We start from the raw sequence: 11,051 nt of genomic DNA on the forward strand, positions 1-11,051 counted from the left end.
GCAATTTATATATATAATTTACGTAATAAGAAATGGACAAACATAATTCCTTCAATTTAATATTAATTGAATATGAAGGCAATTAAATAAGGATGTAGAAGGAAATCGTATGTAAGGAATGTTCCCACAGAAATAAGAGTCCTGGCAATTTTAAGGTTATGTTGAAGGTCGGTGGCTCAAGACTATAACCTGAACTAACCTAAAAGTTTCTTGGCGCTAAATTATTTTATTTTATAAAAATTCAAAAGTTATTGCTGTAAAGCACAAGAAAAAACACATTTACACAACCCTCAATCCTCTGCAGCAACTAATACCACTATGACCTCAACAATCGAAGACCAACTGCCTAATTTGCTGCCACTGTACTATAAAAGAGTATTCCCATCAGCAGAATTCCATCGATGGCTAAGTTACGGTAAATATTAAGACATTAAGATAAGCGGAATAGTGTTAAATCTGTTACATAGGTAAGGCTGAAACCTTCTCGAGGAGAGAGATTTCATTCACTCTATTTGGCGACATTTATCTTCGGTACCAATCTTTCGACACTTGCCAAGACTTTCTCAATCAACTCATCAAAAAATACCCCATTAAAATTGATATCGGTGCCATATATGGTTTTAAGCCCAAAGATCAAACTAGGTTTAAAATATTAAAACCTAAATTAAAAGAAATAGTGTTTGATATTGATATGACGGATTACGACAACATAAGAAACTGTTGCAGTGGGGCCAATGTTTGCAGCAAATGTTGGAAATTTTTGGTCATTGCTGCAAAATCTATTGATTTAACTTTGAGGGAAGATTTCGATTTTCAGCACGTTTTATGGGTGTTTTCAGGAAGAAGAGGTGACATTTGTTTTAATGGTGTATTAAAATATAATGTAGCTGACACTTCTAGGAATTCATGCATGGGTGTGTGACCAAACGGCCAGAGAATGTGATGATAATGAACGCTCTGCAATAGCGGAGTATTTTAATATATTTGATAATTCAATGAGCAACGGCAAAACAGTGAGGTTGCCAGGGAACATTAGCACAAAAATACGGTATGTACTATTTTTAGCTCGTTTAGAAAAATTATAATGGATTTACAGAAGAGATCTGGAAATAATTGACAAACATTTCCGCTCTATCATTGAAGAACAAGATATATTGGGCACTGCTGAAAGGCTGGATAAATTCATGAATTTTATTGAAGGAGACATAAAAGCTCCAATTAAGGAAAGGATGAGTTCAGTTGAAGGTTCATGGGCACGTTGGGAAATATTTAACAACACTTTCTTACATATGTGCCAAAAAGTAAGGGGCGCCATGTCAAACTTCATATTTAAATATTCACCAAAGTATATTCCAGAATGAAGTACCAAGATATGGAAAAAACCTTGTTGAAGAGTTGAAACTGCAACTTTGTTATCCAAGGTTGGACATACACGTGACAAAAGGGACAAACCATTTGTTGAAAGCGCCTTTTTGCATTCATCCCAAGACTGGCAAAGTATGCATTCCATTCAGTATTAAACAGGTGGATAGTTTCAACCCCAATAAGGTGCCCACTCTGGAGTGCGTCAAACCACTGGCAATTATTTTTACCCTTTAATAATTCCTCTATTTTAGCTTGATCATAAAAGAAGTGGATACCTATGATAAAAAAAGCAAAGAGCAGGGAGATTGCCCAGACGTAGAAGAAGAACTGCCTTCTAAGAAGCCAAAAATTAAGGATTATAGAAAAACCAGCCTTTTGAAGCCTGTAAATTTGTTTATGATGTTCATAAAGAATCTAGAGAAGGACTGCAATATTGAATCTTCTTCTAGGTAATTCTTTAAGATGGCTGTTAACGTTTTAAGTTAAATAATGTAAACTTTCACTTTTCTCAAAATAATCAACATTATCATTAATCTCCCTCACAAATTGTTACCGGATATCATCAGAAATTCCCTCTTTCCTCACGCGGTACGTTAAATAGTACATAAGCGCCTTACTAGTCTACTGCATCGATAGTTGTTCTTAAAATGGTCTCTTTTCAAAGACCTAAAAAAGGCAAATGGAGTGACGGCCTTCAAAGAAAAAGATAGTGAACTGGTGAGTGTGCACACTGTTCGTCGTGTTCAAATTCCTTGAGAAGACTATGAACGTTCAAATTATTAATTTTCTAAAAAGTTCGGATCGTTTGTAGGTTCGTTCGTTAAAGTAACAACATCAAATTATGGCTGGGGAGGAGAACAATTTTATTTTGGGTCTATGATGGATAAAAAGTCGTTGGAAACAATAAAATACACACGTAGTAACAAGTCATAAAATGCGAAATACAAATTTCCATTTGTAAGAAATATTTTATGATAAATATACCTAGGAAATTTTCCTTATAACCTCCAAATTAATACGACCTTTCCTCACATCCACATTGATTACCTTCACTTCTAAAACATTCCCCAAATGCACTGCAAGTCCCTTCATGAACGTGTTGTGGACTAAACCGTCTCTTCCCACCCCAATATCTACAAATGCTCCGAAAGACGTGACGTTTTTAACTCGTCCAGTAAGGATTGTCCCCACGACGAGGTCCTGGATACTTATCACATCCTTTTTAAATAAAGGCGTCCTACTTATTTCCGACCGCAAATCATGGTTCAGCATTTTACCCAACGCATCGAAAATTAACTGAACGGTCTCTTTATTGGTTTTCAAGGTTTCAGCTAAGTCATCCAAGTTGCAATTTGTAACTTTAGATTTGAAGGTTACGATGAATTTTTCGGTGCCGATTTCCTTTTCTTTTAAATTTAGTTTTTCTGAAATCAGAAGTTGAGATTAATACAAAGATTTAAATACATAATTAATACTTACTGAGTATGCATCGGACGACGGGATATGATTCTGGATGGATGATAGTGGCATCCAGAGGACTTGTATTGGATTTCGAATAAAAATCTTCGCAGTAATTAGGGTCCATGGGAGCGACTCTCAGAAAGCCTGCACATTGTTCGAATATTCTCTCGCCTATCCCGAACACCTTGAGGAGTTCCTTTCGATGCGTGAATGGGCCATTTCGATCTCTGTATTCGATTATTTGAGTGGATTTTTTTTCCGATAATCCTGCAACTCGCCTGAAAACACAGTACCACTATCTAGAATTTCATGTAAGGATAGATTCTTTTATTGAAAATAATCAAAACATTATTCGAGCGAGTAAACGGGGTATAAACTGTTTGGGTGCTCTGTTGATCTTTCACTCGATTAGTCCTTGTGTAATTCCCAATTGACCATTGCTTTTGCTATTTTGCCAATCCGTTTTCACCAACAGATTTTACACGTAAAGAAATATTACCTTAACAAACATTGAGAAGCTGTATTTAGGTCTACGCCTACGAAGCTCACACACTCGGAGACGACTTCGCTTAATGCTTCTTCTAATTGTTTTTTTTTTATATCCAACTGATACATTCCTATTCCTAAGTGGGACGGTTCAACTTTCACTAATTCAGCCATTGGATCCTGGACTCTCCGTGCCAACGAGACTATTGAAGGAAAGTTTCATTAGTTTTATCGGAAACTCGTCATTTATTTCTTAGAATTACTAAGAATTTAAGTGATTTTCAGAATTTCTGGTTCGATGAACGACGAACCTGCGCTAATAATATTGGGGTCCAAATTTCCAAATTCCTTTTTAGCCTCTGGGCTGCAGCTATAAATAGATGCGCCATCTTCGCTCACAATCGTATACTGCACATCCGTGGGAACAAAGAAGTCCTCACGAATTAAACTTGAGATCCATTCCTCCGTTTGCCTGCACGCAGTGCCATTTCCTATAGCTATTAGGTTACATCTAAACAAAACATAATAATAACTTTGAATGTTTTACCACCTTCACCAACTCACTTGTACTTAGTTAGAAGATCTTTGATAACATTTTCGCCACGATACTCATTTCTCTTGTTGTGGGGATAAACAATGTTCTGAGCCAATAACGATCCAGTTGGAGAAATAAGGGCCAATTTGCATCCGTTCGTGTAGCCTGGATCTATGCCGAGGATAGATTTTCCCTTCATGGGAGGAGATAAGAGCAAATGCTTCAAATTGTCGCTGAAGATTCTGCAAGACTCCTTTTCGGCCCGGAGCTTCAGGTCTGCTCGAATTTCTCGAGTTATATGTGGTGTTACTGGAAGATGCAGCTTTAAGCTTTTTTTTTATGATTTGTAGGGTTTGTGGAGTGAGGAAAGTTTTGCAAGAACTAAAGTAAACAAAATCAAAAGACAAGTGTCCAGGATCGTTGAAATCATCGTGACGCTGCACAGATTGCAATCACCAGAAAAGCTGGTATGAAACGTGAGGTCAATAATCAAGAGTATCGACAGCAGATGTGTTCCGAGAGCGAATTCCGAACAGTTCAAAGAGAGTGGCTTGGTTTGACGCGCACTCTGTAGCGGAAGACTCTTAAAGACATGCAACGATGCAGTACGCGGAATTCCGTGAATCTTCAAGGTAAGGTTCTACAGATTGGGAGATTCAACACTCATTGCAATGGAAATGTTCCTAATCGGATTCCCGTGTTTCGTAATAATAACGAGCTATAGTAAGGCTATATATAATGAAATTTCCACCTGCAGCATTACTACTTACTTAGCCTTTGAAAAGCATCTTCGATGGCCTTTTTAATAATAACTTGTCTTTGTTTATCACATGTAGTTGCATTAACCCATTTTTTTGTGCAGAAAGACCTAAACTGTGTCTCAAAAAATTCCGGGATTTCAATTTTAACGTTAAGAACTTTTAACGATTCTCCCCTATTAATAGCCAAAATCTGAAAATTCAAGATTATATTAGATAATTATGTTACCTTTAGAAAATGACCTACTTGATGGGACTTCAAGTAATCAACCCCTTGGTTGAAGTCGAAATACAATTCAAATTTATCCGCATCTACAGAGGATTCCTTTTTCAAATGTTCCTTCTTTTTAGTCGTTTTTAATGGCTTCTCTTTCACTTGTGCGCATTTTTTTGTTTGCAGCCTAAAGGTAGATTTGGCCCGCCTAAAAAGTGTCAAGAAACCGTTATGTTGTCATGCCTCAAATTCTGCACTTACAATTTCCTTAAAAAAGTGATTAACTCTATATGTGTTGCGATCTCCGTAGCCATAATATGCACGATTCCTTTCTCCACGTCGTCGATACTCTTCAGCTGTTTTACATTAGTATTCACATACTGCGTAAGATTGATCACTGCCGTATTATTTAAAATGTGAAGTGCTGGTTCTTCTAAACCGACTTTCCTAGCTCTATCCGCCAAAGAGCCTTTGGATTCGGGTTTAAAAGGCGCATACTAACAAATTTATATCTCTTTACATTTGTTTTACCCCATCTTGAAGAATGCTTACAATATACTCTAATTCTTCCAAAGTCCTTGCAGCGCAAATGTTGCCTTGCAATTTACTGTCGAGTTTACCTTGTTGGGTCGCAACAGTTTTGGCCACCATCACTATTTTCTTTTTTAAATTACAGATCTCATCATAATCCTCTTTAGTCGTTCTTAAAGCGTCTGGAGTCATGTCCCCAATCACATTTTTTCTATATCTAGCGATAAAGGGAATGGTGTTGCCCTGTTCCCAGAGTTTGATTAGATTTTGCGCTCTTTGCTCGTCGATTAGCGATTTTTCTGCTAATAATTCGAAGTCTTTCCAAAGAGGTGTAACCTCTTCAGTTGAGGAGTTCAAACTGGAGTGTGGTAAATTTAAAGTCTTTATTGGCGATATTGATCTAGCTTTTTTAGTTTTTTTGAGATCATTTTGTGATCGACTTGGCGTGGCTTTTTTCCTAGGGATGACTTCCACATCAATAGGACCTTCAGGATGTTTTCGTTTCTATAAGTTTGCTTTTATTTTATTATATTTAAAGAAATTCTGCGTTACCTTTGGAAGAGTTTTGCAAGTGGAGTCCAAATCTTCATCTTCATCGCTGGTTAAAAGTACTATAGTTTTAATTTTCTAAAAATAAAAATTTATCAATAAAAAGGAAATTTGGGAGTACTCTCCCCTGATCTCTCGATTAGCAATACTTTTCTTTTTTTTGGTTTTGAAGTTCTTTTGATTACATTTCTCTCAGGACGAAGAAGCTCAACTTCGTAGTCTTCATCGCTAGTTATCAGTGAAATCTCTTCAAGCAGCTTCTCGGCCTGTATAACCACACAATAATAATAAATAATGTGTATTGATACAATGAGGCTGAGTTTGCCATTATTCCCAATATATTTATTTATTATGTCTAACTATTAGTAAGAGAATTCCTACGAGATAACATACCTTTGGTTGCTGCAGCTTCTCAAATACTGAGGTGTCAACTTCACTATCTGAAGTCAATAACTCTGGGACAGGCAATGGTTCTTTCTGAAAAAAAAAAAAAAGAAATCAATATCGTGTTGTTGGTTGTTTTAAGCATTGTTATTCGTGTTATTTCATCAAGTATGAATTAATAGCATCTTCCTTAGTAATGACCCAACAGCAAAAGAAGGAAAACAATACAAAAAAAGAGAGATATTTAACTTGTAAAGGCAGGGCAGACCGTTTAGCTATGACTCAAACCTTCGATAAGGTACAAATTTGAAAGATGCAAAAACTCTTATATTTCCAACATCATTATTTGTTATTTAAAAATAATTGTAAAGCAACATACAGTGACTCACAGTTTAAACGATACGGCCGATGATAATTTTTCTAATTTCGCGCTTTGTAAAATATTTATTTATATTCTTTTAAGAGTCATATCGAATCAATTTTATCATCTCTTTTTTGTCGAAATAGATATTGTGTGTATGAGATAAGTTAGTTTTTTTCCAAACACAGACTTCATTATTTAAGTCGTGATCTATTGTACGCTAAGATTCTCATAAAGTTTTAAGCATTTGAAATAGTGCAGAAACAAACACTATAAACTAAAAAAAACCTGCATTTGCATTGGTTGTGGATGATTGTCTTTGAATTGGAGCTTCATCCTCGTCCGAACTATCATGCACCATTTTTGTGCTTTTTTTCTATCTAAGAAGGATCCGTAGGACTTCTTAGAAAGCACATTTCGTAAGCTGCAAAGTTCGCAAAAAGAATAGAGGGTTGTTTTTCAGGTGCAAGACAAAATTATATCAATTTTTAAATGAGGTTAGAATATCGTCTCACCATGAATCTGTTCGTACAACCGAGCAAGAAGTGTGGCAACGTCGACACTCGCTAAATCGGCCATTTAATAAATTTATTTGTTCCTTATACCACATATTTTTTGTTTTTACTTTCAAAAAAAGAAAGAATCCGCACACCTAAAAAATAAATTATATCCATTCTTTTAAGAGATTTAAATTATAACTGATGGATAATCCATATATCCCTTACGTTCGGCAGTATTGGAGTTAAAAGGAAATGCGCTGTTGCCCAAATTGTTTTATGGCTTGAATGGGTCGTGTCCCAGTTCCTAATCTTAAAATGCAAACCTAACTCTTCTGTTTTTGTGGTGTCTTGTTTTGATGCTTACGACTTGGTACTCGTGCCTTGTAAATCCTCCACCCTTAAACTGAGTTTGAGCTTAAACCATGTTCGGCATTCTACCAATCAGTTATTAAAAACAACGAGGTTTAAAATTCAATATACTTAATGGAAGAAGACTATGATGAAAGACATTGGGACAATACAGACCGCGATGAGGTAATTCTCTTATCTTCGAACTTTATTTTGCCTGCACACTACAGGAAACCCCGCATTAATCCAAATATCTAACACAATTCCTAGTCTGAAGTCCTGGATGAATCAGAGTCTCCAGAACAAATCCTGGCAGACTGTGCCATTAAATTTGCAACTCCAGATTACATCATGGAACCCGGCATATTTTCCCAGCTCAAGAGGTATTTCCAGGCTGGTGGAAACCCCCTACAAGTAATTGAAGAGCTGTCACACAATTACACTGCTGTAGCTCAAATGGCTAATTTAATTGCTGAGTGGTTGATTATTGGTGGTAGGTTTGACCCAAATACATTGTAAAATGACTCATCGAAATCCCATGCACTAGTTTTCTACACTGTTGCTTCATTTTCATTAGAAGCTATCCCTTCTAGCAGCTTACATGGTGCCTGTAATTGTTTTATCAAGAAAACTCATAGTTTAAAGAAAAATAAAATTTTACACAAATGTTTCATAAGTGTAAAGTAATACCTAGCCAAGTCATACCAGTTTATGACTCCTTAATTTGTGTAGTCCTTAGTTAAGTTAAACGTTGCTTTTAATAATTCAATTGTTAGGGGTTAAAGTACAAGATGTTCAGGCCATGGTAGAGAACCATCTGAAAGAAATGATTCTAAAGTCTTTTGATCCAAAAAAGGCTGATACAATTTTCACAGAAGAGGGAGAAACTCCTGCCTGGTTAACACAACTGATAGAGCACCCTACTTGGAGATCCCTAATTTATCGACTTGCTGAGGAGTATCCTGATTGTTTAATGTTAAATTTTACTATTAAGGTAATAAGGAATATAGGGGCTAATCAGTTCTACAGAATTCAAGTAAATTACAGCTTATATCAGATGCCGGTTTCCAAGGGGAGATAACAAGTATATCCACTGCTGCACAACAATTGGAGGTATTTTCAAGGGTTTTGAAAACTTCAATTACTAGTTTTCTTACTAACCCTGAAGAGTGGCAAAAAACTAGTCAAGAATGTGCAGTTAGTTTTCTTTATTTTGGTCATTAAATTTCCATTCTCATTGCAAGTTTTGCAGAAAATGGTGTGTCATGGGCAACACACATATGTCTATAGTCAACTAGTGATCCATATATTAGCTAGAGAAAATAAGGGTGGGTCCAGTATGAAGAGATTGTCTCAGGAAATTATGAAATGTGCTCAGAAAAAGTAAGAAATGTTACTGGGGTCTTCATATTTATCATTTACCAGCATTTCTGTTGTAAAGTGGAAATGACATCACACCTATAACAATGGCTCTAAATGGGGCAGCTGGTTATCCACTGGCTTCTCAAGCTTTGAGCGCTATGTTGTCAAAAAACACACTTAATCCAGCAGATATCTCTGTTCTATACAAGACCTACAACTCACCTGATCCACCTCCACTTGATTTGATTAGAACGCCGCAATTCTTAGGTAATTTAATATTACAAAAATAAATCATCAGGTAATAATAAATATTTCAGAGTTATTGGTCGACGCTCTATTCAAGGCAGGAGTGAAATTAAACCCTGACCATAAACCGAAATACATTCATTTACTGGCCTATGCAGCCAGCGTTAGTGAGGTGCAACAGAAAAAAGGTATCTCAAAGATTTATGCTATCAAAAGAGTATTTGCTTGTGCTCATGAACGCGCAATAACGTGGCTTTTACGCTCGTATTTGCGAGTTGTAAGTGGTACTTTATCGCAATTGAACGTTTAGTGGTTTTCAATCAATGTTAGGACTTGTTAGACGAATAATTGTTTAATTTAGGTCAAAAGAGAGTGTGCAATAAAGAGGAGCTCCAACCTACTATAAGGGCAATTGAAACGGTGCATAATATATGTAACGGCAACAAGGGCAGCAGTGAGCTCATGGCCGAATTGGCCACTATTTACCATTCTTTGAGGTATGTGTTTTACTAAATATGAACGTAGAGCACTCGTTTCGTTTGTTATTTTGAATACTCTTAGGTTCCCAGTTGTGTCCTTGGGTGTAATACGATGGGTGGAGTGTACAGTAACTGAATCCAGCTACTTTAAATTGTCAACGGAACACACTCCTATACATCTGGCATTATTGGACGAAGTGGTTACGTGTCATACTTTGTTGCATAATCAAGTTTTGGATTTACTTATTCGATTGTTTGAGTCAAAACAGGACGAATTAGAGATTTTAGTGCAGGTTCGGTGAAATAGAAAATATAAGACAGATTTCGTTATGTCTTATTCCGTTTTAATTCTTTTTCAATGTGTGTTATTTTAGCTCGAAATGCGAAAAATGGTATTGGATAGGATGGTAAATTTGCTGTGTTCAGGTTGTGTGGTTCCGGTGGTTAAATACATTAAACAATGCTGGCAGAGAGGGGATACCGACATATCTTTGATTCGTTATTTTGTGACGGAGGTATATATATTTTTTGAATAATTCTCAATTTGTTGTCAACAAGTCGGACTGTGGCCTGGAAATGAAGATCCATCGAATACTTTATGTAAATTTTCAGGTTCTGGAAACTATTGGGCCTCCGTACAGTTCCGAATTCGTCCATTTGTTCATGCCGATGGTGGAAAATGACGAAATCACGGGAACGATGCGCGGAGATGGTGAGAACGACCCGGTTTCCGAATTCATTGGTAAGTTTTGCATTTTATGGGATTTTACATCGGGTGATTCCCACGAAATCACGCTAAAATCTCAAACTTGTCGAGAGTTTTAACGTTTAGTTGACTATAATTTTTTATATTTCAGTGTATTGTAAAGCCAACTATACCCAAATGATTTAACTGCCAGATTACAAAGAAGTAGGATAAGTTCGAGAGGTATTTTTATTCAACGCCGGTTCTGGTTTTGTCGCGAGGAAAAATAAATATAAAATACTTTAAATGAGGTCAATTTCCTTTTTCTATTTTGTACCTTTAGAGTTACAGTCACTAAATCTTTGTTTTGTATTTATTATGAATATGAAAATCCCGCGTGGAAAAAGTAGCATAAGATACACGATTGATAAGGCTCACGGACTTGCTATCTGTTAGACTCTCGTCTGGCTCAAATTGTAGTGGCTGTGTGACGATGAGCTGCCTTGTGAAACTTGCTTTAATACACTTTTTCCGTACAGGGCATGACTGAAGATTATTGTGATTAAAAATTTATGAGAAATAAAGAGAAATAAGTACTAAGTATAGTGGTTGTTTATTTATTGCGGTTGCATTTAAATAAGTGTAAATTTCTCGGCAAGACCAAAAAAACTTGCTCGTGAAAGTGATTTTAATTTCCATACTCCACGTATTATCCTTCGCACGTTTATTTGGCAAATTAACAAATACTGTTTGCTTTGAACGTAAGTGTACTTTAACGAACCGCGAC

At 36.3% G+C, this 11,051-nt stretch overlaps 3 protein-coding genes across 4 annotated transcripts; 2 read left to right on the forward strand and 1 right to left on the reverse strand.

Annotated features, from left to right (window-relative positions):
• Nucleotides 1-23: 23 nt before the first annotated feature.
• Nucleotides 24-7,127, reverse strand: LOC136349463 (uncharacterized protein YdcI-like). 2 transcript variants are annotated; one of them, XM_066301021.1, is made up of 14 exons: nt 6,933-7,127; nt 6,293-6,372; nt 6,049-6,165; nt 5,903-5,977; nt 5,372-5,854; nt 5,081-5,316; nt 4,853-5,027; nt 4,618-4,798; nt 3,877-4,156; nt 3,624-3,823; nt 3,326-3,515; nt 2,845-3,104; nt 2,350-2,789; nt 24-2,031 (listed from the first exon to the last, which is right to left on the reverse strand). In XM_066301021.1, exons 1-13 carry the CDS (start codon nt 7,003-7,005, stop codon nt 2,350-2,352), a joined length of 2,790 nt encoding a protein of 929 aa, XP_066157118.1. In that variant the 5' UTR covers nt 7,006-7,127; the 3' UTR covers nt 24-2,031. The 2 variants fall into 2 exon arrangements, with proteins under 2 accessions (XP_066157118.1, XP_066157117.1); XM_066301020.1 differs by having other exon boundaries at nt 24-2,789; nt 6,293-6,376; nt 6,937-7,127.
• Nucleotides 284-1,898, forward strand: DNApol-alpha50 (DNA primase small subunit). The gene is made up of 6 exons (XM_066301022.1): nt 284-415; nt 468-848; nt 901-1,048; nt 1,097-1,301; nt 1,357-1,562; nt 1,617-1,898. Exons 1-6 carry the CDS (start codon nt 319-321, stop codon nt 1,816-1,818), a joined length of 1,239 nt encoding a protein of 412 aa, XP_066157119.1. The 5' UTR covers nt 284-318; the 3' UTR covers nt 1,819-1,898.
• A 334-nt stretch (nt 7,128-7,461) lies between the features above and the next one.
• On the forward strand, nt 7,462-10,865 carry TH1 (negative elongation factor complex member TH1). Its single transcript, XM_066301101.1, has 12 exons — nt 7,462-7,678; nt 7,763-7,985; nt 8,269-8,486; nt 8,540-8,689; nt 8,745-8,875; nt 8,934-9,121; nt 9,172-9,288; nt 9,462-9,597; nt 9,662-9,872; nt 9,954-10,094; nt 10,192-10,321; nt 10,437-10,865. Exons 1-12 carry the CDS (start codon nt 7,628-7,630, stop codon nt 10,469-10,471), a joined length of 1,731 nt encoding a protein of 576 aa, XP_066157198.1. The 5' UTR covers nt 7,462-7,627; the 3' UTR covers nt 10,472-10,865.
• Nucleotides 10,866-11,051: the final 186 nt, after the last annotated feature.

The sequence above is a fragment of the Euwallacea fornicatus genome, chromosome 38, assembly GCF_040115645.1.
Source record: "Euwallacea fornicatus isolate EFF26 chromosome 38, ASM4011564v1, whole genome shotgun sequence".
Classification (NCBI taxonomy): Eukaryota; Metazoa; Arthropoda; class Insecta; order Coleoptera; family Curculionidae; genus Euwallacea; species Euwallacea fornicatus.